The 27,483-nt window shown below is 37.2% G+C and overlaps 1 protein-coding gene across 11 annotated transcripts in view; it reads right to left on the bottom strand.

Annotated features, from left to right (window-relative positions):
* MCTP1 (multiple C2 and transmembrane domain containing 1) overlaps positions 1-27,483 on the bottom strand; it is a 501,045-nt gene that overhangs the window by 264,112 nt on the left and 209,450 nt on the right. For all 11 annotated transcript variants that reach the window (XM_045796258.2, XM_045796260.2, XM_045796261.2 and 8 more), the window contains exon 2: positions 13,404-13,518. In XM_045796258.2, coding sequence (XP_045652214.2) covers positions 13,404-13,518 — 115 coding nt within the window. The remainder of the gene's footprint in view (positions 1-13,403; positions 13,519-27,483) is intronic.

Genomic DNA, 27,483 nt, shown 5'->3' with positions numbered 1-27,483 from the left:
TTTGTCCTTGTATTTTTTAAATTTCATTTTACCTCTCTGCAAATTTTTAAGGTCTACATTTTTTTTAAAGATTTATTTATTTGAGAGAGAGAGAGAGAGAAAGAGCACAAGCAGGGGAGAGGGGCAGAGGAGAAGCGGACTCCCCGCCGAGTGGGGAGCCCCATGCAGGGCTCGATCCCAGGACCCTGGGATCATGACCTGAGCTGAAGGCAGATGCTTAATGACTGAGCCACCCAGGTGCCCCAAGTCTACCCTCTATTTCCATTCGTTTACTAGTTATTCTTGACAAGTTTAACATGCCTCCTTACATCAACAATTCTGAAGTTCATACCTGCTCCCCTGCTGAGTAATACAGTCTGTAGAATATCTTTTCTCTTTCCATTTTTTAATTTAAATTAATTAACATAAGTGTATTATTAGTTTCAGCGGCAGAGTTCAGTGATTCATCAGTCTTATATAACACCCGGTGCTCATTACATCCTGTTGTAGAATATTTCCAAACCCTCCACTCCTGACTCATAAGTTGTCACCCAGTATTTTCATTTAGTCCTCTACAAATCACACAAGACATTATAACAATTTTTACTTCATGTAAACAATGCTTATTTATGATACCTGTAAGTTTACCGACTCCTTTGCTCACTGTTCCTCTCTAGCCCTCACGGCTGAGATTCCTCTTCCTGAGGTCATTTTTTAGAAGCTCTTTTGGTGAAGCTCGGCAATGGCAAATCCTCTCAGATACTCATTTCAAAATAGCTTTATTCTGCCATCAATCTTGGAAGATTATTTTGCTAGATAGATAACTCGAAGTGGACAATTATTTTCTAATTCCAGATTGATAGGTTCTTTCAGCCCTTCAAGGGATTATTGATAACTATGTTTTCTAACCCGAGTCCTTGTTGTGAAAACTGCAGTCAAATTGTCATTCATGTATAGATCTTTTTTTCTCTTAAGCTGCTCTTAAAATATTTTTGCCTTTGTGTTCTGGAGTTTTACTATAATGTATCCAGATCTAGAGTTCTGGTATTTACTGAGCTTGCTGTAAGTCATGTTTTGGGTACTTATGGATTTATATCCTTTGTCGGAACTGAAAAATTATCATCCATTAACTCAGCAACTATTTCTTCTCCTCTATTCTCATGGAAATTCATAAATTAGATTTATTATTCTTTTCCCACGTCTCTCAATCCCAGCTGCGGAATTTCTATCTCCTTGTTTTCTTGTATTACGTTCTGGGTTAGTTAGTCAGTTAGTTAGTTAGTTAGTTATTGAAGTATAATGAACACAGAGTGTTATATTAGCTTCAGGTGTAACACCGTATTGATCCAATGATTCTATTGTTCAGTGGTCATCGTAAGCGTAGTCACCACCTGTCACCAAACAATGTTATTACAATATTATTGATAAATTCACTATGCTGTACTTTTCATCTCCATGGATTATTTATTTTATAACTGGAAGTTGTTACTTCTTAATTTCCCTTATCTATTTCTCCCATTTTCCCGCACACCTCCCCTCTGGGAACCACCAGTTTGTTCTCTGTATTTAAGCAACTGTTTGTCTCTTTGTTTTGTTTTTTAGATTCCACGTATAAGTGAAATCACAAGGTATTTGTCTTTCTCTGTCTGATTTAGCATAATATCCTCTTGGTCCATCCATGTCACAAATGACAAGATCTCATTCTTTTTTTATGGCTAAGTAGTATTTCATTATATATACACATACATATAATGTACACATATACATACACACTCACATACCACCCGTTCATTCATCTATTTACTTCCATATCTTGGCCACTGTAAATAATGCTGAATAAATATAGGGATGCATATATCTTTTTGGATTAGTGTTTTCATTTTCTTCAAGGAAGTACCCAGTAGTGAAATTATTGCATCATATGGTAGTTCTATTTTTTCATTTTTTGAGGAAACTTCATACTATTTTTCATAGTAGCCACACCAATTTATATTCCCGCCAACCGTGTGTAAGGGTTCCTTTTTCTCTACATCCTTGCCAACATTTATTTCTTATCTTTTTGACTGTTGCCATTCTGACAGGGGTAAGGCAATATCTCATTGCGGTTTTGATTTGCATTTCCTTAGTAATTAGTGATTAAAGTATAGTTGTTTTAAACTTTGGACAATGCTGCATGCTTTTGGATTTGGATTTTTCCTTGAATAAAATTTTATGGTTCCATTAAGTTTTTAATATCAACCATAGTTGTATTATTTTATATAGTTAAGCTAAATTAAAATGGAGACAGAGCAAAGATACCTGATCTCCACAGAACAGTGTTGTGTTTTTTTTTTTTCTTTTTAATAGACTGATTTTTAGAGAAGCTTTAGTTTCATAGCAAAGTTGACTGGAAAGTACAGAGAGTTCTTTATACTCTTTATTCCCCACACATGAATAGCTTCCCTCACTATCAACATCTTCCATTACAGCGGTACATTCGTATCAGTGAATCTACACTGACATATCATTATCACTTAAAGTCCATAGTTTCCACCAGGGTCACCGAGTAGTTTTTATTTACATATTTTGTCAGCATGTAAATATATTTGAAATGTAAATAGCATTCAAATTATAAGGATAACATCAATGCAGTAAAACCAGTGTCTTATGCTTTACAAAATTAATTATATTCAATCTCTAAAATGTATCACCTGTCATTTCATATATCTGCATGTATATTTAAGATACACACATATTAAGGAAATTTGAAATTGTTTTTTACAGATATCAGATCAGTTGTTGCCAGAAGTATAAGGAGAAAATTAACCACAAAAGCTCATAAGGGAACTGAGGTGATGGACATGTTCTATATTTTTGTTTTGGTGCTAGTTACGACTGTAGTTTTCTGCTTCAAAGTCATCAAACTGGAAGTTTACTCTGTGTAAATTATATCTCAATAAATGTAATTTGGAAAAAAATTAAATACAATTCTTGGTGAAAGAGCTTTGTATAAGAGAGGACTGGTAATTCAGAAGAAAAACTGGTCACTGTTCTCAACACAAGGTAGTAAAACATGATTGATTTTCTGGATGGATGGAAGGTTTGGCCTCACCCAAACTGAACACATCCTCTCAAAAAGGGTCCGCTTTTACTCTGATTTTGAGTATTTTATGACCATGGTCAATTGTTTATAAAAAAAATAAGCAGAAAGAGTAGTAAGGGGTTATCATGTTTAGACCACATAAAACAGCTACCCGATTTGTTGTTCTGCCTTTGTTGTTATGGTTGCTGTAAGGTGCTGTTACTTTGGTTAATAACACAGGCGAGGCCATAGCTACTTCTCAACCTTTCTGAGTACTTGTGTGCCTGTCCAAAGATTCTTTTGACTTTGCTGTTCTCCAGGGTCAGGTCTTAAATTCAGACTAATGAAACTGTCAAGGTGTTTTTATACTGACTCTGGTGCTTCCTAAACAGCTCCGAGGTAGCTCCAAAGGCTGGAATCACCTCGCCACCTCGCCTTGAACCCCTTCCTGTGGCACTTACGAGCAAGGAGGGACTGTCTGATACAATTAGGCTCAACTGGAATACCCCGTATTTTCTTAATTTTCTCAATGCTTGCTCCCTCTTGTTGAGAATATGACCTTCAGTTCCTCTATTTCTCTGTTAAACTGAATAGAGAATATGTCAATTATGTTGCTAGGCAGCAAATGGTAAAAATGATCTACTTGGTACATTTCATCTGGCATGGGAGAAGTAGAAACATGTGACAGGAAGCTGTATCTTTTGGATTCCCCGAGTGTAACAATTCTTGTAACTGGACAAGTCCATAAAACCTACATCTATGGGGCACCTGGGTGGCACAGTTGGTTAAGTGTCTGCCTCAGGTCATGATCCCAGAGTCCTGGGATCGAGCCCCGAGTTGGGCTCCCTGCTCAGCGGGAAGTCTGCTTGTCCTTCTCCCTCTGCCCAGCACCCTCTACCCCGCCCGGGCTCCTGCTCTCTCTTTCAAATAAGTAAATAAAATCTTAAAAAGAAAAAAAAGCTACATCTATGAAGTAGTTATAATAAGAGATACTGGTGCTCCTGTGAGAAATGAGGCATTCATACCAGAGTGATTCTCACGCCTGCTCAGTGTGATCTTGTCTTCTTCCACCTGCACTGTGTTACCTGCAGAGCCAAGGAAGACAACTCCCAGATGGCTGTGGGGGTTGTTGCATGGACTGCAACAAGAGATAGCTGATGCTATCCTGTTGTTGAGTTGTGGTCCCTGACCTGTATCTTCCTGAAGAGGTGTCAAGTATGGCCTTGGATAGTCTTGTGAGGCTGACGTTCAGTTGAACCTAAGGGTCATACTGGGCATGGGATATTGTTTTTTGGGACAGGGAAAAGCTTTCAAAACAAAAAGAAAACTTAACTTAGCCAAGGCCATCTTTAAAGTATTATTTTTTGACTTGCTATTACATGCCCTGTTGGGGTAAGGGGAAGCATGTTCATAGTCATGCCCATGACACAATGGATGGCAATAAATTGACTTCCAGGAAGATTTGTAGTTTTAAAATGATTTTATCACTTGGAGATGATTTTGGCGTACACACTACTGCACCAATTTTAAGGCTTTGGAGATTTGCCAATGTCTTCATTGTCCGTAATACATTTTTCTCCTTAGGGTAATTGTCACCTAAATTATAGTTATCCCCAATTGCTTATGTCATCCCTTCCAGGAGGAGACTCTACTGTCTTCCACACAAAGATGATTGGTTTCTATAATAACTTATCCCAAGCATTCAGTATGTCATCAACGGGTCACCTCTGTTCTCCCTCATGCTTGCCTCACAGTCCCTACTGTAAGCTAAAGACAAGACACTGTGTCTTCTGGAAAAATCACACAGTAAGTCCCAGACCTTGCTGGAAATGATTGTTGAGGCTGCTAAGAATCAGCCCATGGGTACAGGTTTCTAAAAGTATGCTGACACTGCCACCAGGAGTAAATACCTCATCAGCTGTGCCAGGGGACTTGGAAGTTGGGATTTCCAGAACTGTTTTGCTCCAAAGACAAATGATTTTGTGAAAGTAGATTACCAAGTAGGTTACCAAGATTAGCAGCAGTAGAAATAGGATCTTGGGAAAGTGAACAGACACTGCTTTAAATATTGCTCTAAATATTGGAATTGTTTTTAATGGCTTACTCTATAATAAGCACATGAGAAAGCTCCTTTAGTCTCTTCCTCTCAACCCCACATTTAGAAGATTGAATCAGTGCTAATTAGAATGAATGTCCTCTTTTAAAATAATCTTAATCAATGGGCCTATAACTTTGTAAGGTTTGGCTATACCAAAGAGTTGTACCCAAAATGTAAGCTCATTCTTAATTGGGCTGCTGTGCCAATTTGACATTTCAAAATTTGTGGAAAGGATAATTTTGTGTATTTCATACAATCCAATTTCAGGGAATATATAACTAAATTCCTGAGGCTATTTCTCTCTATGGGCACAATACATCAAAATGCGGGAACACATAAAATTTCCTTTATGCTTATGTCAAGAAGAAACATAATTTGTAAGAAGTCTAAATATGGAAAATCAAGAATATGAGCTAATTAACCTCTGGTGAATTGAGGACAATGTCTAATAAATGGAACTCAGAGATGCACTTTTAAAATGGCCTAAGCTTAAGATCATCTTTTGTTAACAGATGCTGAATTAAACTATGTTTATTCTAAGTCAAATTCATCTATAGAAAATCAAAACATATTTCCCAAAAATCCACGATTGGCAAAGTCTGTGCAGATTCTGAAGGAAATATGATGCACATTGATTGACCTTGTTGATACACTCCTGAGAACAACACTGCCTTTCCTGGGTCCTTTTACTTTGCATGGCATGCAGTTATTTGCAAAGGTTCAATAAAAGTTGGTCCTTCTTCTTATCTAAATCTAATTAAGCAAAGTAAGTCTGTAGCCATAATAATATAAGAAATAGCACATTTAAAAGTAAATATTATTTAGCTAGGTGTGATCTGACTGTATTCCATATATGGAAACATCACCTTCAGACTCTTTTTGGAGATGGGTGCTGTAGTTGCTGTGTGGCTTAAAGAGTTTCAGATTTTCATTTGGTAAAGAACGTCACCTCTTGTCCAACCTTGGGAATCTTGAGGAAGGAAATACCCTGATGTATGCAGCACTGCAGACAGCCTGGAGAAGAGCTACTGAACCCTTTGCTCTGGCTCAGAATAAATGAAGTGTTAAGACCAGTGCAGAAAGCTTTCTAGGACAATGGTGCAGTCTTAGAGTCATTTACAGAATCTCAGGTAGAAGTTCATTCTCAGGGTTTAGTAATTGTATGGCTTTAGTGATATTAACATGTAGCAAGGGAATCTTTGTCAATGAATGATGTTTTCTGCACCTGTGAAAATAAAATAGGAAAAACAGAACAGAATATATATATATTCTGCAGAAGCTTATAGATGTATAGTATAATATGTATGTATATATGTGCCTGTGTGTGTATATATGTGTTTATATATAAATACAGAAAATGTTCAGTTTTTTAAATACACACACACACACACACACACACACACACACACACACACATAAAGCTTAACTTCAGATCATAGACTATGTGAAATAGTTGTTATTAAAACTCTGAGTCATGTCATTTTTTTAAAAATTCCCCAATGGTAGGAAACTGGTGAAAGGAATGACATTTAACAGGTATATAATATGATTGTGCCTATATTGGGTAAAACAAGCTATACCTGATTCCACCTTTTGTAAGAAATGTAAAAAAAAAAAAATTGACTAATTCACCATCTTAGCACAAAAAGGTAACATGACAGGCCTTTTCTTGATCAAAATAGCTCATTGAAGACTATGAATCTAAAGAAGGAGCTGCCAAAAAAAGTATTTCAAACCTGCTCAGAGATAAACCTTCCTCTGATGATACAAATTGCATTCTCCTTCTGGGAAAAAAGGAACGCTCACAGTGCTTAATTTTCTGATCAACTTTAATGGGACCAGAATTTTTTCTAGAAAGCATCAGTATATATAGTACGTCTCTAGAATGGGGACCATTTTGAGAGTGAAATGAACCACTATTAACAATTATGACAGTTAACGGTTTAAAAAAAAAAACTTGTCCCAGGTAAACCAGGATATACGGCCATTCTACCATAGAAGAAATTCTTAAGGGTCAAAACCAGAAGATCCTGAACACCAAAAGGTGAGTGAACGTGTTGGGGTAGCAGCTGCCCTTGTAGCCAACCCTGTGAAGATTAGAGGAAATATATGTAAACACCAAACATCGTCCCTGAGGCATAATTCACACTCAGAGAATAACTTTCTTTAAAATTCTCATAAATTACATCTAATGACAAAATTGCTGGCAGGCCCTCCAACTTGAAAAGGGCTTGTTTATACTAAGAATACAAAATATGTTTCAGTTTTATAAAATTGAATTTATTTTGGAAAAAAAAATGCTTTCCAATCATTTCCTCAGATCTGGCTGTCTGATAACTGATAATGGTCTCAGTTAGTGAGGTTTCACTAAACTGTGAGAAAAGTGAAGCTTGCAGGGGAAAACCTTCTAGATCCTTTCCCATTCCCAGGTTTCTAGAATTCTGACTCCTACCTGAAAACACTGTTCTCAGAGCAATTGGAAACTCCTTGGCGGTGACACATCAGACTCACAGAGTAGAGTGACTGGAATTCTCTAACTCTACTCAGTGTAGGGACGTCTAACATTGTTAGAGTCACAATAAACAAGTTCACATGGATCACATTTTTTTTCTGCAGATGATCTAATGCCTCATTCAAATGCTATATGCCATAGTTTACTTTAGTTCTAAGACCTTCTTTAGATGACATAAAATATGGCTCACTTTTTTGATTATTTAAATTTGTTCCTACTATTTGAAGAGAATCAGTTGTCTTCTCCAGTGGAATGACTTGGGTTCTCCCAAAGATATGTCTAAGTTCCAACTCTGTGCCTGTGAATGTGACCTAATTTGGAAACAGTCTTTGCAGATGTACCTCAGGTATGAATCTTGAAATGAGATCATCCTGGATTTAGGGTGGACCTGAAATCCAATGACTGTCCTTACGAGAGAAAGAGGTAGAAACTGGAGACTTGGAGACATGGAGGGAAATGCCCTGTGAGGATGGAAGCAGAAGTCAGAGTGATGCTGCCATAAGCCAAGGAATCGTCTGGAATCAACAGAAACTAGAGGAGGCAGGAAAGAGCTCTTCCCAAGAATCTTTGGAGGGAGTGTGCCCCTACCACACCTTTGATAGTTTGACTCCTGACTCCAGATCTGTGAGATAATAAATTTCTGTTTTTTTAAGCCACCAAGTTTATACTGATTTGTTAAAGTAGCTCTAGAAAATTAATACGTCTTCCATGGTGCAAATTACAAGAAATCAAATTATAGGTAATTGCTATCACTAGACATCAATACACAGATTGCTCTTATTTTACTAACAATGCAAAGAATCATGTCAAGACATTACATTCAAATGTGGTAGATTATAATATGGTCCTGAAAAACCCGATCCAACTAAAATATAAATGGCATATTTCTAATAATAACAAGACATGATGATTGTCACAGGGCTGCCAGAAAGGAACTCAGTTAAACTGAAATTTCAGATAAACAATACATAACATTTTAGTAAAGTATGTCTTAAATATTACATGAAATATATTTACTTATTTGACAAATTTTTGTATTTATTTTTTATTAAATAAAGTTGGCACGTAATATTGTGTAAATTTGAGGAGTTCAGCATATTACTCTGATAAATTTATAAATTGTCGTATGTTGCCAGTGTAGCAATCCTTATTATATAGTTATAGTCCAATATTATTATCTATATTCATTATACTGTGGATTAGATGAAGTATATTTATACTAAAAAATAATGTGTCATTTATCTGAAATTCACATTTAATGAGCATCTGTATTTTTATTTGCTAACTCTGGAGCCCTATGATTGCAGCAGAGATATTATACATATCACTCTAAATCACATAGCTAATAACATGTTGAACTTGGCTTTGAAATTATGTGCATCAGACCCTTCAAGATCATGTGTTTCTAGTTCATCAGGCTGCTTAAAGCAGACACAATGAAACTTAGCAAGAGGCAGTAGCACTGCAAGAAGTCATCTACTTGTTTTTCTGCAAAAAAGTTTATAAAAATGGAAGAATGACAGCCAGTTCTGACTGCTGAGCCCAACTCCATGCCCATTAGGTATGAAGGAAGATTCCGGAGATGAAAAGTTCAAACAACATTCTAGCGATGGAGGTGATGGTGAAGTGTTTTCCCGTTCCACTATTCCATGCCAGGGTGATATGCAACAGAGGGGGCATAGGCATTTTGGTTTTGCTGGGCTGTAGGTAAGGGCATCAATGTAATAAATGATAAAAGTCAATTTCTGCTAGTTTTAATAGTTATGAAAATATTTTTGATGACATTCACCTTTTTCCAAAAGCCACATGGCTCCCAGGTACCATGACCCTTAAATCTCAATAATTCTTTTGAGCTTCCTCATCCATGATGCTACCAGACATTCCCCTCAAGTGCCTCTCATATTTTCCTTTCCTCCATTTCCCCCACCATAATCGCAGTTGAGGCCCTCAAAACTATACTCCCACATGCCTTCAGTGTTTCAAGCTCATTTCCAATGATCCTTCTCCATTTAACTATCCTCTACTTATATAAATTCACAAGGGTAAAGTCACCCAATACGACCTATCCAATCATATACTTAACACATCTGTCATTCACAGGTGGGTCTAAAATAAATTTTAATCAAACTGATACTTAACTCAGGTTGTTTCCTTTGTTTAAATATCTCCTCTTATATCAACTCAATAAAAACCTCATAAATGTCAGGCCAAGTAAGTAAAACAGTGAAGCTGGATTGGAGTTTGCATTTTAAACACATGTGGATATTCCTCACTTCCACAAAACATTTTTTTCCCATTTTTCTTAAGAATATGGCCCTCTTGTTCTACTTCAAAAAATTCCTTTTTGTGACAGAGACAAATGTAGAGAGTAATTGGCAACCATCGGAAAGACAGTGTGTGTTGACAGTGCCATCCAGACTGACAACTGTGGAGACATGGAACGGTGGGACGAGTTCATGTGCCCCGTGTCCGCAGGGCAGCTGCTACTGAGGTCAGATAACTAGCATCATATATTGTCAGAGTATGTCTGATGTTTTCTCATGATCACATTGCCTTTGTGTATTTTTTGGCAAGAATGTCAGAGAAATGATATGACTTTCTCAGTGCATCCTATCAGGAAGTCCATGATACCTGTCTCTCATTACACTTGGGTAAGGTGGTATCTTCCAAGTTTCTCCACTGTAAAGTTACTATTTCCCCCTTTGTAATTCATACGTATACTGTTAGAAAATACTTTGGGGTGATGGAAATATCCTATTTCTCATCATAAATTTGCACATATAATTTTAGCATCTATTGATAATTTTTGCCTGCAAAATGTTACTGTGTTATTTGTTAAAAGGTGATTTTCTATTTTTATTTTCCCTTCTACATTTGTTCATTGGAATTCTACCAAAAGTAAAAACTGTACCTTCTCCCCCACTTATTTATTTATTCCGTTATTTACTTAGCAGCATGAACTCGTATTTATATTATTCAATGGATTAGAATTCATTATTACCATCATTTATTTTGTTACTGAAATTGTCCAAGTTTTGATTACTAGGAGCTCTTTTAAGTTGGCTTCTATGTTGTTTTGACATCATGCCATCAATTTTTTATTACTTCCTTACTGTCTGGGTCTGCAAACTATTCCAGGCTTATCTTGTACTTTCCCTGGCCCAGATCTGCAATCAACCATTTCGCTAGGAGCACAGCTTACTTTTCTTGGGAAAATTGTATTTAGAAACCAAAATCTGGACCCAACGTGGGTCAATTGCTACTCTGTCATTATACATTTGCAATTGTTTCTAGGCCCTCTCAGCAGATAGATGTAGGAAACACATACACACACACGTACCCCCCCACACACACCTTTATCCATTTTAATTTCTATCTGTATATGTGTTAAAAACCATTAGTTCATACTGATGCTTCTCTAAAAACAGAAGTTTCATTGCAGCTCTCCCTTGTTCTGTTTTTGTAACTTCTTTCTCCAACAGTGGAAAAACTGGCTCTCATTATCCACAATACATTTGCTTATTTGTTCAGTCCCAGTATACACATTAAGTAGTTTCAGAATTGATAGTCATGCTCCAGAGTATATCATGTATAGTGCTTTTTGTCTTGAGTTTTATGGTGTATAATCCAAATATTGTTTTACATGATCACTTAGATAAGTTTTTTTTATTCCTCATCCCCCTAAGGTATGGTTATAGTTACCATTAATTTTGGGTTCCTCCTACACCCTAATTGATATTTACTTATTTATTTAGTTAGTTGGTTCTGAAATATTGCCGTAATTAAAGGGTTAGAACTGCACAAGATTTACTCAGAGAAAAATCACTTTCTCCTTATCCTTTTTACCCCATTCCCATCACTCATTCTTGATACCTGTTCTTACGTATATTATATATGTTATTAATCTCATTAGTTTCTGGATTTTACTTCTAATATTTCTTTTTGAATGAATGAACAGATAATGCAGGATTTCTTATACTCCCTTCTTTCTTACATTCCATACTATCAATAACCTTTTGTACTTTGCCTTGTACTTAATAATATCCTGTAACTCTTTCCTTTTTTCTTTTTAAAGATTTATTTATTTATTTGAGGGCGGGTTGCAGAGGGGGTTGCAGAGACAATCTCAAGCTGACCCCCTGCTGAGCGAGGAGCTTGATGAGGGGCTCAATCCCACAACCCCGAGATCATGACCTGAGCCAAAATAAAGAGTCAGATGCTTAATCGACTGAGCCACCCAGGAACCCCCCTATAACTCTTTTCATATCAATTCCTAGAGATTTTCCTTATTCTTTATTTTATAGCTGCATAATATTTCATCATGTGGATGTACCATATTTTATTTAATCACCTCACCTATGTATAGGCATTTTATAATTACAAACAACATTGTATTAAATAATTATGTGCATATGTATTTAATGTTGTTGGGAGGGCATATCTAGGACTAAAATTTTGATCTCCTGATGGCTGATTCAATTCTGTTTTAAATCAAATGATGCAACAGAATGTAATTAAGAATACTCCTCAAACTAAAAAAAGTAGTATACGTACATACAACAGAATAATACCATATCAAGAGAATTATTTTCTTTCTCTAATCTAATTGTAATTGCTTTTGAGACAAGCAGTTCAATTCAACGAAAATTTGTCCTTGGCTACTTCACCAGATGGTTAATTTTGAAAATTAAATGTGTTAAAATTCTACATTTCCAATCATACCTTCATTCACTAATTTTTACGCAAAAATTAAATCTGTTAGTTGTACGGTTTCTAGTCTTTAAAAATCCAGCATCACACTAAATTATTTTCTCTATTATATTCTTGTAGAGACAGGAGATAGAATTATAAACTGTAGTCCTAATTTGGTTCCTTCCACACCTTAAGTCTGGATATCAAATAGGGTTGGAAGAGAAAAAAAAGGACTGCATGATGTCAGGAGCACATTTCAGGTTGTCTAACACCTGTTAGAGGCCTAGGGCCCCCCCTCCTTGTTGGAGGAGTTACACTCAAATTCAGCTTCCTTTGGAATTGGAATTGTGGGTTCTCAGGGCCCTCAGGTCTCCACACCCCGAATAGCTAGTATTTTGCAGTGTGAGCAGGATGCTCCATAGTCTACCCAGGGTCCATCCCTGGGCTGTCTCTAAGGTGGGTTCAAGGAGTCCCTAATGTAGCCCAGGCTAGTTCACCAGGGGACTGCCTTGAGATTTGGAATCCAGAAACTAGACAGTATTTTCCTTGTCTGTTCTTCATCGTGGCCTTTGAGACCTACCATGAGCCTACTGCCAGGTCCAACCAAGCCTCAGAAAATCACTGGTAGGAATCATCAAAATTTTGGTGAAATGTTTGTCCTGGATTCTGCAATTTCAGCAGATTCAACTATGCGAATCTCTGTAGCAACAAGAATTTCAGGTCTGCCATATGGTTACCTCTGATGTGGCTCCAAATATGGGCCTCATCTACTAACCAGTTATGTCACTGATAATACATAAGGCAGGGTCCAATTTGTCAGCAGTTCGGTAGGGACCATACTGTTTGGGTCAGGACCAGTTCAGAGTTTTTGAATTTGCATCATAACCTCTTCTTCCATGGTCACAGGCGTCAAATAAAGCTTTACTCCATATTGTTGAATCCAACCTTCTAAAAATTATATTAAAATTGATTTTTTTTAACTTAAGCAACCATAAGGAAAACAAAATTTGTCAAAAACACATAGAATAAGTTTCTAGGTGATGGTGTTCTTATGTTCTTACCTCCTCGATCTCGGGCAGCTAAACTTTGACCCCTTCTTAATGTGATGTCCAATTGGTACATTCCGGGATCAGCCAAGGGGACATCTGCATTACTGGTTCCAGCAGTATTTATTTTCTGAAAAACAAGAAATATACAAAATATTAAATTTATTATCTCTTTCCTATTTCCTCCAGTGGGGGACCATAAATAGCTTCATTCAAACTGGAAGAATTAGTCAATAAGATGAATCATCTTATGCATTCCCATGCTATAATCACCCAGTTCTCTGAAGGTTTTTAAATTCATGAAATTCTTTACTCTAAATAAAAACATGGCACTTATAGGAATTCTTGTTTTAACTCAGATTCGAGATAACAAATATAATATGAAAAACATTCCCCACGGATGGCCCCACATAATTCAACTAAGGAAGATTACATAGGAATAACCTCTGAAGTAAAAACACAATCAGTGATGAATGGAGAATAAAGGTATGCAAGAGCATTTGATCTCCATAGAAGTGAGCTGAAAATTAAAGTGATTTATTCAGGTAACTGTGTTAACTCATTTATCTATGCAAAAGGGTTATACTGATGGATTACACACTTCTATTTCAATCCCAGCATAAAATATGATATAATTATACAGAAATAAATTTACCCAGTATTTTGACAGTATTTGCAAGAAATAAATACTCAGTGGGGCTAAATTTCTAATGCTGCCTTCTGTAGAATAAAAGTGCACAAGCTATTCCTAGAGCTAAAAATTTTTGCAGTGCTACCCTTATAGAATATCTTTAGTAACGATGTGCTGTTAATTTACAGGCATTAAGTTAAATAAACACTTGCGAGGGGAATAGCTATATTAAAACAACACAAAAGAAACAGTAAAAATTGTATAGGTCATATTTTATACTTTATGTCACTTTGAATACAACAGGAAAACTGACTTTTCTTTACACACTTGAAATGATTTTAAATTCCTATAATTTTTCTTCCAATTCAAAAAGAAATATTCTTTTGTTTTGGAATAATATGCATGGGTAAGGTAAAAATTTAGATGCCAGTCTGGCTCTTCTAGTCCTACAGCTCATATGAAATACAATTATAAAGCAGCTTTTTTCCCCCGTGTTTTAAGACCAAGAAAGAAGCTTTCCTATAGGAACAATTATCATTTAAAATAAGCAGCACAACTTTGACAGATAACCCAAACTCCCATCTCTCCTCTGGTACCAATAAAAAAGATCCCACTTCTTTTCATGGCAGCCCTGTTCCTATGTATGACAGCACTGTTCCTGCAGTGGCTCAGGCTAGAAATCAATGAGCTCTCCTTGACTTCCTCATTTCCTCTCCACCACATGCAAAATTTGCCAAATCCCATCCACTCCATTCCCACCACCATTCCACCACCATTCCATCTCCCAATTGTCTTTTTCTTTTAATTTCTATTACCCATAATTTGGATCAGGGCTCCAGACAACAGAACAACAGAGGTGAAATGATTGTCTTGCTCTTCCCTCAAACGTCGATTTGCCCCATCTCCTTGGCATTACCAATTCTAACAATTTAGGGTATATCCTTCCACACTTTTGAAGGGCTTGTACAAACACATACACATACAGGTTTACTGTTCTTTGGTTGAGTTTTCAGTTTTTATCTTTTAAAGAGATAGTACTATATTTGCCTATTATTTAACAATTTATTTAACTTAAAAATGGAACGGGCACTTTGCTAATCAATACATCTGGATCTATCTAGGTTTTTTTTTCCAAGGTACATCATTTTCCACAGTGTGGGGTACCATAATTTCTTCAATTATTTCTCTATTGATGAACATGTGAGCTGATTTCGGTACTTGCCACTACAAGGACCTGCACTTTTATTTCACTGATAGGATGAATTTTTCCAAAAAAGCATATATAGTTCACACTACTATTGGCAGTATATAAGACACATATTTCCCATATCCTACTTAACACAGGATATTACTAATTTTCAAGTTTGTAGGGCAAAAAATGTTCTCTCCCTTTAATATACATTTCTGGAACTATGGTAGTACACTTGTAACTAGTGTACAGGCCTTGTTTAGCAAACATTTATTGCCTATCTGCTCTGGCCTAAGTGCTTAGATTTCAGAAATAATCAAAACCAGGACTTTTCTTTCCATTGGAGAGAAGACAGAAGGGAAATCCTGTGGATATGCAAGTTATTTAAAAGGTTTTATAACAGTCGAGTTTAAGTCACAAGGGTCTGATCTGGTCAGTGGTAATGGAAATAAAAAGTGAATTTGAGAGATATTGAGGAGATTCAATCAACTAAATTTGTCAGCTGACAAGATGTGGGAGATAGAGAAATGGATGGATGAGTCACACGGAAGGTCTGAGCTGAGCCCCTGAGAGAACGGTGGTGCCAGCAGCGTGAGAGGAGAAGCAAGCTCCAAACCACCACAGAAACTTCCAAGGACACCTCCAACTCTCTAAAAGAAGGATGTCAAGAACTGAAGAAGACCTAGAGAGTAAGCTCTCCTCAGGCTCAGTGAAGTGGTTCCCAGAAGAAAACTGGTAGGCTGATTATAAAGAGATACTAGAAATATAATTTTTTATTGTAAGGTATTTTTCTAAAAATGTTTATTAAGTCCCCAAATGTTAACATGTATTAGGAAAGATATATCTGAAGTGCCAGGTACATATACAGCTCTAAAACAAACTTTGTCATTTTAAACATTTTTTTTCAAACTTAATATTTATTTTTATGGGGACTTCAAATATATCCTTCTCCTCCCTAAAGTGTCATGCTCCACACTTAGTTGCTATGTTTAAACTACTTTATTGAGGTATGATTGATGTGTAAAAAGCTATAATACTTATATACAATTTGATGAGTTTGAGGATAAGTATACATCTGTGAAACCATCACCGCCATCAAGGCTGCCAACATATCCAGCACCTCCCAAAGTTTCCTCCCACCTCCTTTATTCTTATTATCATTTTGTTTGTTTGTTTGTGGTAAGAATACTTAATAAGAGATCTACCCTCTTAGAGAATTTTAAGTATACGGTACAGTATTGTCAGCCGAAGGCATTATGCTATACAGCAGATCTCCAGAATTTATTCATTCCGCAAAATTGAAACTTTGTACACTTTGACCATTACCTCCCCATTTTTCCCTCTCCCTTGCCCCTGGCAATCACCATTCCCTGCTTCTATAAGTTTGACTATTTTAGATTCTACATGTAAGTGAGATCATACAGTATTTGTCTTTCTATGTTTGGCTTATTTCACTCAGCATAATGTTCTCCAGGTCTATACATGTTGTCACAAATAGAAGATTTTCCCTCTTTTTTTTTTTTAAAGGCAGAATGTTATTCCATTGTATACATACAATAAATTTCCTTTATCCATTCATCCATCAATGGGCATTTAGGTTGTTTCCGTATCTTGGCGATTATGAATACTACAATAAATATGGGAATGCAGGTATCTCTTCAAGATCTTGACTTAAATTCCTTTGCAGAAATCTCCAGAAGTGCTATTGCTGGATCATATGGAGCCACAAAAGACCCCAAATAACTAGCACAATCTTGAGAAAGAACAAATCTGGGGGCATCACACTTCCTGATTTCAAACTATGCTACAAAGCTACAGTGATCAAAACAGTATGGTACTGACATAAAAACATATACAAAAACCAATGGAACAAAATAAAAGGCCCAGAAAGAAACCCATATATCAGAGAAGAAACCCAAGGTCAACGAATCTGTAAAGGCACCAAGAACACTAAGTAGGGAAAGGACAGCCTCTTTAGTACATGGTGTTGTTAAAACTGGATATCCACATGCAAAAGAAAGAAATTAACCCTTATCTTACACCATATGTGAAAATCAGCTCAAAATGGATTAAAGACTTAATTATAAGACCTGAAGTTGTAAAACTCCCAGAAAAAAACATAGGGAAAAGCTCCTCTGTATTGGTCTTGGCAATGAATTTTTGGATATGGCAACAAAAGCAGAAATAGACCAGTGGGACTACATCAAATTAGAAAGCGTTTGCAGAACAAAAGAAGCAATCAGCAAAATAAGATAATCTATGGAATGGGAACAATATTTATAAACCATATACCAGATAACGGATTAATATCCAGAGTATATGAGGAACTCATACAATTCAATAGCAAAAAAACACACAAACTGATTAAAAATTGGGCAAAGATCTGAATAGACATTTCTCCAAAGAAGACATGAGAACGGCCAACAAATACATGAAAAGGTGCTCAACATCACCATCAGGAAAAGCTCATCAAAACCACAATGAGATTTCACATCATGCCTTTTAGGATGGCTATTAAAAAAAAATAAAAGATAACAAATGCTGGTGAGAATATGGAGAAGATGGAATCCTTGTACACCTTCAATGGGAATGTAAAATAAATGCCTAGCTCAAATTCTGAAATTCAGGGTTCTAGCCACAGGGAGAGGATTAAGGCGGTTTCTGTGACAACACTCAAAGTTTTGGGACTGATGAAGCCAAAAAGCAGATGCAATATTTGAAGTTGTAAATTTTGAGTAAAAGTCAGAACTTTATCAGGTCACTTATGGGAAAGTCAGAAAAAGAATGTGGAAGAGAAGGTCTCTGAGAATTTGGAAGGATTATGTCCAGAGCACCCACGTCTTCTATTTCACCCAGCCACTATTGTTGCAGAAGCCCTTCCTCCATGTTCCTGGCTTGCTTGAAGCGGGGCAGTTACCATCGATGATGTCAAATTTCCCAACACTTCCTTCCCTTGTTTAAACAGATTAGTGGTTCTCAACCTTGAAGGCTTTGGCTGGGCACCCGGGAATGCTGGGAGTGGGACCCAGGCAGCAGTATTTTCTCTGACAGGGCCTCAGACTATTTCAGTTTGTAGCCTAGCCTGGTCCATTGTGCTAATTATAAAAGCAAGTCTTTGAGAAGGCTTATACACAAAGAATTTCCAGACTTTTAAAATGTATATCATGAAATACTTGTAAAATATGTGGGGGAATCAATCTAAGGGTCCCTGTTACTTTGAGCTCTGCTGCTTAGGAAGCCTTTTTACCCAGGTGAAGAAAGCTTCCACCAGAAGATATAATGGTGCTGATGGATTGAAAGTTGAGAGTGCCACCTTGCTTTTTTGAGATTTTCATTATAGGCAAAAAATGGGGTTACTCTATTAGCTGGGATGGTTGATCATTATACCCACAGGAAGTAGAATTATTGTAGCAGTGTAATACAGGAAGGGAGAAGAATGTCTGCATTCTAGGAGATTTTCTTGAACTGCCATGTGCAGTGGATTGCAGATTGGCTCAGTTTTTCAGTACCTGTTTCATACACTCAGGCCATGCTCAGTGCAGCTCTAACTTTGTCTCTCAACAAAATCCACTTAAAGTTAGAACTTCATGAAAGCTTTTACATTTTCAACTTTGCAAGTTTAACAGCCTTGTCAAGGATATCAAGAGGCATCACTGAGGATTTCTACTTAGTCATTACCAATTTCTACTTAGTCATCTCTCCTAGTTTCGATGACGTTGAAAATATTTGCACAGTGGAAATCTCCATCATATGGAAATCAAAAATTTTTTAAACTTAATTCTCAAAAACAGACTCAAAAGCCACTGAGGTATTCTCAGTTCGGTGAAGCTCCCTGGTTCACTTACCATGACAACACCATGATTAGTTGGAGGTCAACGGACTAAATGACTTTAGAAACTGAAACCACACAGAATGAGGAAAATCCATGGCAACCAATGGGCATGACCCACTAGGTATGTCAGTCACAGTGTCTGACTAATCTACAGCCCACCTCAAAAGAGCAGCTTATGCTTGATGTGAACTTAACTTCCTTGCCTCTTGTTCCTAGCTGATTAGACCTGCAGCTGGTTCTCTGAGCTAAGGACAGACAATGCCAGGCTAGTCAGTGATAGGTTGTTATTAACACAGGTGTTATTAGGCAAAGGTTGTTTGTATCAAGTTCAAAGAGAAGAAGAAGTTAAAAGCGGCTGCTAAAGCCAAAGCGTCATGACAGAGAGCCTGAAAGGCCACGATGACCCATGTATAATTCCAAACCAAGAAAGTGGTGCTGTAACTAAGCAGAAGTATGGGGTGGAAAAAGCATATAGAGTCGTAAGTACAATGCCACCTTGTAGCAGGACGTATAAACAGACCAACTAATCAAAGTCAAGTATGACAATGGCTGGGCAGGAGAGTGAATATCACATGATGTGATGACCGCTGGGTGTTATACGCAACTCATAAATTACTGAACACTACACTTGAAACTAATGATGTACTCTATGTTGGCTAATTGAGTTTAAATAAAGAATTTTAAAAAATAAAAGGAGATTGAGTATCTATGAGTTACTACTGTTCAAGCCCTGGAGTGGCTCTGGGACTTGAGGGCCAGTTGCTCTGGGCTCTGTGCTCTTGGATGGTTATGGTCTCCTTGGCTTTTTATGAGACAGGCAAAGAAGCCCTTGGCTCTTACAACGCAACAGATCAAGAAAAGGAAAGAGCAACAAGAATGAGCAAAAGAAGCACAGAAATAAGAAATCAGTCAGGTAGCACGGGAAATCCATGGGCACTCAGAATGCAGTAATATAAGAGAAAGTGAGCTGCACAGAGAGGCTGCAGATAGAAATCGCCTCATGCCTCGACTTCTTCCTCCCCCATACTGGGCAGTGTTCACTGATGTTCACATACAGTTGCCCCCGAGATGCTAGCTCTCCATGCACAAGTCAAATAAGGTCAATGCTCTGCAATTACAAAGTGAGGATAATATCATGGTTTTATTAATATTTGCAGCAAGAACTGAGGGAGAAGTCTTACGGTTAGAGTAATCATATAATTTATCATTCAAACTGAGAGGCAGAGGGAGTGCTCTTAATAATTATAGGCAAAACCAGGCATTAACAAAACTGTCTCAGAGAAAGAAGGATGCATGTTATAGTACCTAACAAGTTAGCCATGGGTTAATTAGAAAGATACACTAAGCTTCTGCTGATCACCTGGTCACACCAAAGCTTTGCGACAGTCGGCTTTAGAACTGAACTACAACCCTGGGTTGAATTCTGGGATTTTGATTTTGCCAACAGTCCAAACCAAATGAAATGGCCCTATAAATACTCAGGCCCACTAAGTGGCAATATTTAACCACTGCTGAAAACAGTACAAAATTCAGGACTCCCAGAATGTCTTTTCTGGGACTCCCGCAACACGGATTACTCACCCTTGCCTTGTCTGCTAAATTGACTTTGGTGGGGCAGCACTTCATTACTGCAGAGAACTTTTCCCACCCACACATACAGCATATAAAATAACCGAAGCCAAAGGAAAGCAAATAAAATTCTCTTTTCTCAATCTTTACATACATGGACCACTTCTTTTGGGAATCAGACCCTATAACCAGCCTAACTGTTAAGCACCTGCAGACGTTGATGGTGAGAGCCCTGTGTGAGGTCAACTATGTAACTCGAATCCCAGATACTTCTCCCCTCTTCACCTCTGCTTTCTTTTTAACATGGAGCAATATATACCTTACAAAGGAATGTTTCAATGCTAGGATAAAATATGTAAAAGTGTTCTGTTTAGTGTAAGAAATTATTTAACTATAAGTAGTTATTTGGGGGTAGGAGGTGAGGAGAGCTATTATAAAACAGAGGGAAGATTACAGAGTCGAAACACAAAGATCTGTACGCAAGGCCCAATTACACTATTAACTCTGCTCCGAGGCAGAGGAAAAGGTTTTTGACCTCTAGGGACCTCATTTTCTTCTTTAAAAAAAGAAGCCTGTGAAAATTAAAGAAAATAATGTAATTTACAGAGTTTGTCAAGAATCAAGTGATTTACAAAAGCAAAGTAGGCTTCTTCTCCTTTTAAAAATTATAATATATATTGTGTATATACTATGGCTAGTGTTCATTGATGGCTAATCAGAGATTACCAAGTACTTCATGCTGAAGGGCGTCTGGGTGGCTCAGTTGGTTAGGCATCTGCCTTCGGCTCAGGTCATGATCCCAGGGTCCTGGGATGGAACCCCACAGTGGACTCCCTGCTCAGCGGGGAGTCTGCTTCTCCCTCTGCCCTACACCACTAGTGTTTATTCTTTCTCTCAAATAAATAAATAAAATCTTAAAAAAAAAAAAAAGAAGTACATCATGCTTAGGGTGACTCTTCTGCTTTCAGTGCTATTATATTATTGGATGACTGTTATCTTTATTATTTCACCAAAATATTTGTCAGAACTGAGAGCATGATAGATTTTATTTGTGTTAACTCATCTGAACTTTCGTCTTTTGGTGAGTTCCAAAGCACACTCTTTCTTCCCCAAAGAAAATCAAGCTGCATTAAAGTATGGAGCTACCAGCAAAAAGACCAACTTGGAGAAGAAAAGATTTGTCAGAGAAAGGCATCCTGGGACTCCTGGGTGGCTCAGCGAGTTAAGCATCGGCCTTCAGCTCAGGTCATGATCTCAGGGTCCTGGGATCGAGCCCCACATCAAGCTCCTTGCTCAGCTGGGAGCCTGCTTCTCCCTCTGCCTCCACTTCCCCTGCTTGTGCTCTCTCTCTCTTCTCTGACAAATAAATAAAATAAAAAATCTTAACAAAAAAAAGAAAAGAGCAAGTCATCATGCACAATAAACAAATTGTTTATTGATTTTATCTTCCTTGCCATGAATACTTTTGCCAATAAGTGTTTTAATAAATTAGACCAGCTTTATGATTTCCAAAATTTGAGCAATATGTACAGGAAAACATTTTGTTTCAGAGGACGTGAATTTTGGAGATTCCAACAAACTGAGAGACAGAAGCTTGTGTAACAGATGATATGCTTGATGCTAAACATTTGGGAAAATACTTGTAGTATTTATATCTGTTCAAATAGATAAAATTGGCAGTGCAGGGACCCATAGCCTCATAGCTTTTATGATGAACAAAACTTCTTGTAGACTTAAAAGCATATCTCTACTTCTTTTGGGACAATCCTACAGTTTTGACTTTTTTTTCTGTGGCACACAAGAGTTTTTTATTTGGGTTTCTTTTTGAGAAGGCTATTATTTCTCTCAAAGTTAACTCCAGAAAACAACAAAGAACCAGAGTAATATTTTAGTGTTTCTACCAGGTATCAATTTTGTGGGAATAGCCTATCAATCCTTATAGTAAAATTATACAGGAATCTTTCCAAAGAACAATAAAAAGCTCTAGGCAACATAAACTCTACTTTCTTTATTTCAACACTTGGTTTTCTTGGGAGAAAAGCATGGAGATGGTAGTTTTTCTGAATGGGAAATTAACAAATCTTAGAAATTAATCTATGACTGCATACTCCCCCAACACCCAAAGTTGATCTCATTCTCTTTCAGCATTTCCCTCTCTCATTCATCCCCTCCCTCCCCCTCTCTCTTCCTCCCTCACCTACTATTTTTTAATCCCCTACTGGATGCCCAGCACAGAATTCATGCCACGGAGAACAGAGATATTTGATTATAGTCTTCGGTTTCAAAGACTACCATTGAAACAGCTTTGTATGCAAAGTTTAAATGCCACCATGGAAAAACAAGACAAGGGGTTTCATGGCAATAAATGAGAAGTCCTCTCCTCCTCCAACCTACTTCTTTTCTGTTTTGTTCTGAATGTGGGTTTGAGGCATCATTATGGAATGCCTAGCCACCTAAGCCAGAAAACCTGCACCTGTTACTCCTGGACCCCCAGGGGGCAACCCTGAAATCCTATCAATTACATCTTACAAATGTTTCTTCAGTCAACCTTTTCCACCACTCCAGTCTATGTCTTATCTACGGCACAGGCCAACCTCCGTAACTTCTTGCCTGTTCTCAGACTCTGGTTTCTTCTGTTCATGGAGTCATTTAAAATGATTCTTGTGAAGCATTTTTAATCTTATGGGCAAATGCTTAGGAAAAAGCAGTGAGGTGGAAAGTATGACAAAAAACCTGCATACAGAATGATATTAATTAGGTTAAATATATCTATGTATTGAGAAAGATACAGGAAGGAAATATGACGTGTTAATCGGGGTTATTCCTGTGGAAAATGAGATGAAAGGCAATTTTACTTTCTTCCTGATTTTCAAAAGTTTTCAGATTTTTCTACAAATGTATAGTGTTATTGTTCTAATAATTCAAAGGCTTAAAAATAATACGGATTTCTGCTCTTTCTACCCTTTGATAACGGTAGTAAGTATACTATGGAATGGAATTCTATAAATTTGCTTTGATTCAATAAATGCCTTTACATGAGGTAAAGTGCAACCACGTGCCACTCCCATTTATATTGAAGATGAAACTCATGTATATTTTACCACTTTTAAACAAGTGCACGGCTGCAGGTGCACCAGTGTGGTGGAAGCGGGGTCTCATACACTCAGCTGTAGAAATAGCAAGGGATTCCTCAAGCGTGGAACTGCGGTGGAGTCTGGCACAAAGGGGCCCTCAGTGAATACTGTGATTTTATTTCCTTATTTTTCATCTTTGTCAAACCTGGCAGAAGTTGTTACTAAGACTCTTCAAGCAACAAAATAAATAACACAGTACTGGATTATAACACAGAGTATAAAATAAATATCCATGATTCCATACTGATATAAACAAATGATTTGAATAAATAATAGAATAAAGAAATAAATAGGGAGGGGCACCTGGGTGGCTCAGTCGATTAAGTGTCTGCCTTTGGCTCAAGTCATGATCTCAGGGTCCTGGGATCAAGTCCTCCATCCAGCTCCCTGCTCAGCAGGGAGCTTGCTTCTTCCTCTCCCTCCACCCCTCCCCCAACTTGTGCTTTCTCTCTCTCTCTCTCAAATAAATAAAATCTTCAAAAAAAAAAAAAGGAATGGGAAGAATAGACAAATCTGTGGTGCAAAAGAATTCAAAATAATTTATGTAGATACTGTTCCTCAACAGGTTGGAGCATAACACCTCAGCTCTTAAACGTGGGCTGCATTGAGTAGCTTCCAAAGAGAAAGGAAGGAGAAACCTGACAAACACTACCTCAACCAGGGGATCAAGGTTAAAATGAATGCGGAGAAGTCATGCTGATAGCATGTTCCCTTTGTAGTCTGTGATGAGAATGGCACTTTACTTCTGTGGTCTTCTTCCCAAAACAGATAACCTCTGCCTAACCATGAGGAAGACACCAGACAAACTCAAATTGAAGGATATTCTATAAAATATCTGACCAGTATGACTCAAAACCATCAAGATCATCAAAAACAGGAAAAGTCTGAAAAATGGTCACAGCCATGAGGAGCCTAACGATACATGAAAACATAATAAATGAAATGTGGTATCCTGGATGAGATCCTGGAACAGAAAATGGACCTTCAGTGAAAACGAAGGGTCTGAATAAAGTATGGACTTTAGTTAATATTGATGTATCAAAACCGGTTCATCTGCTGGGACAAATGGACCGTAGTAATGAATGTAATATGGAAGCAGCAGCGGAAATTGGGTGTGGGATCTATGGGAGTCACCTGGTCTGTCTTCATAACTTTTCTGTACATCTAAAAATACTCTAAAGTAAACAGTTTTAAAAAGTTTTTATACAGCTAATTCTTTTGTGTAAATAACCTAGGCTTTGGTACCGGGCAACAACTCTAATTTGGTTTTTGCTTAGTAAGTATAATGATACACCTCACAGAAGGCCTGTCAGTGATAAATTAACCTAACCTGCCTCACCATCCCCTTTCCTTCCCACATTTCACGGACGAGAAAACACAGTGATGTGTATACGGTTATATATTAATTATGTTTAATCAAAGTAATTTTGTAGTATGACTGCTATAACCATTTCAACTGCAGGTAACTGAGAAGGATGGTAACAGTGACCACACATTAGGCTAGAAATCACAAGACTTGGGTTTTCTTCCTACCCCTCCATAAAACGAGCTTTACTATCTTAGGCAAAGAGCTACCCTCTTTGATCCTCATTTCCTCACCTGTAGAAATAGGAGGTTGATCTACCTTACTTCCAAATTTTCTGCTCACTTTCAACGGGAAAGAGAGCAGATTCTAGTCAGAATTTTTTTCTTTAAATTTTTGCTCCATCATCCAATAGCTTAGATTCTCACCTTACACAATTAGGATAAAAATAGTACCAACATGATAGAGTTGTGAAATTAAATAAAATACTGTGTGAAACAGTATCCTGTGTTAAAAATGTGATATTTAGACCCTGCCCTTTGTACTCTTAAGGAGACAGTCTGATTACAGATAAGAACATAAACTAAATGGTATGAAAGATTAGTATCTAATTGAGACTTTAAGACACATTCACAAAGGAAGCACTTTAAAGGAGAGAAGTCTGAACGGTTGTAGGAAATCATTTGTCAGGGATAAATATGGACATTTCTCAATTTTCACAGATCTTCAGAATCTTTCATCCATGAATAGAAATGCTCATCTGAGCATGATTTTGTGAGGAAAGTGTATTCACAATTATTTTTACAGTGGGGGAAAGGGCTGTGAGTAGAGGTATGAATAATAAGAAAAACAAGAAATAAAAAATACATTTCTATTTCCTTTTCAATATGCTTTTATGCTTGTTTGTGAAAATTCAAATTCTGAAGTGTTACCACAGGAGTGTTAATTTTATTTACTTGGCACATAGTCTGCCATAGAGAAAGGTATTTTATGAGGGTTTTCCACACATAAATAAAATCCATTGGATTAATAAATCTTAAAGCAGGATCTGCTATAGATAAATAGTAGATCCTAGAAATTACCAGGAGTTGACTGTAGCAGTGAAGCAAATACAATGAAAATAAATGCTTAGCTTAAATTACTCAATTAACTGATATTCTTTAAGTGTTCCAAACACATTGCTAGAACAAAATGAATAACAGCTTAAGTGTTCTCAGTACTAATTGCAAAAAAGACATCTTCTAAACTGCCAAAACTTGAGTGATATCATATGAGTAGATAATGATGCTTGAGTGTCACTTTGAATTTTAAAAAAAAACTTCCTCACAGCTTAGCATTAAATTGAAAACCCAAAATGGCCAAATGTCTCTCAGTAATAGGTATTCAGTATAGGGAAGCTTTGATTTATTACAGAAATATATACTCTTCAACTGGGCAAACAGTTGTGTGCGTGTGTTTCTGGAAATCACTCTGCTGCTAATAAAAATTTTAACAAGTTTTTTTTTTTTTTTTTTTTTGGTGTAAGTATTCCCTGAGCCTACCCAGGGACACACATAACTTCCTGCCTGCTCAGTGGATAGCCTTTTCTGCAGTGACTAGACAACACTGATCACAATGCTACATGTGCTGATTACCTTCCAAGCAGGGGTTTCCACTTTTCTCCTCCTAATAGCCCTCAACTTCCTCTTGGTAATCACTGTGGTTGTGGGAAACTAACTTGCTCTTCATCTTGAGGGTGGAAAATGTCACAAAGATTAGGCCAATCCAATGCCCAGACTAAATGACTGGTTCAGGGTTAGGAATGTGACTGAAGCTCTTCCAATCAGGGTAAGTCTTTGGTCTTGGTTGAGAATGCTGGAATAGGCTAGATCATTTCTCTGGGATGAGAATAAGGAAACACGTAGCTGGCTGTGGGAGTGTTGGCAGCCATGTTGGGCTCATGAGAGGAATTAGCCTGGAATGAAGCTAATAATGGGGAAGGTTAGATGGATATACAGAAATAGACTAAATTCTCATGACTTGATTAAATCACTGAGTTAACCTCTAGATTTTCCAGTTATATGAGCCAATAAATCCCCTTTAAAGTTGTAGTCTATTTGAGTTGTGCTGTTACTTGCAACCCAAAATATTTCAACGGATGACAAAGCTAACACGGATGGAACACAAACATTGCCTCATTTCTTGTGCACAAAACCTAAGAAATAATTACTCCTATTATCCTAGCAATACAGGTGTGGAAACTGAGGATTAGAGAGGATGAATTACGTGCCTTAGTTAGAAAATGCTAGGAGTAGGTTTCAAACCAATACCAAAAGCCCATGCTCTCAGCCACTATGCAAATATTTCCTCCCAGATTAAAAAAAAAAAAATCAGAAAGTGAACTAGACATCTGAAACTCAATGGCAATTTTAACTGCTCAGACCCTAATTATATAAGT

The sequence above is a fragment of the Ursus americanus genome, chromosome 5 (assembly GCF_024610735.1).
Source record: "Ursus americanus isolate L20-20 chromosome 5, mUrsAme1.1.p, whole genome shotgun sequence".
NCBI classification, from domain to species: domain Eukaryota; kingdom Metazoa; phylum Chordata; class Mammalia; order Carnivora; family Ursidae; genus Ursus; species Ursus americanus.
Note: the sequence above shows the minus strand (reverse complement) of the source record. Positions and strands in the feature narration are given on the sequence as shown.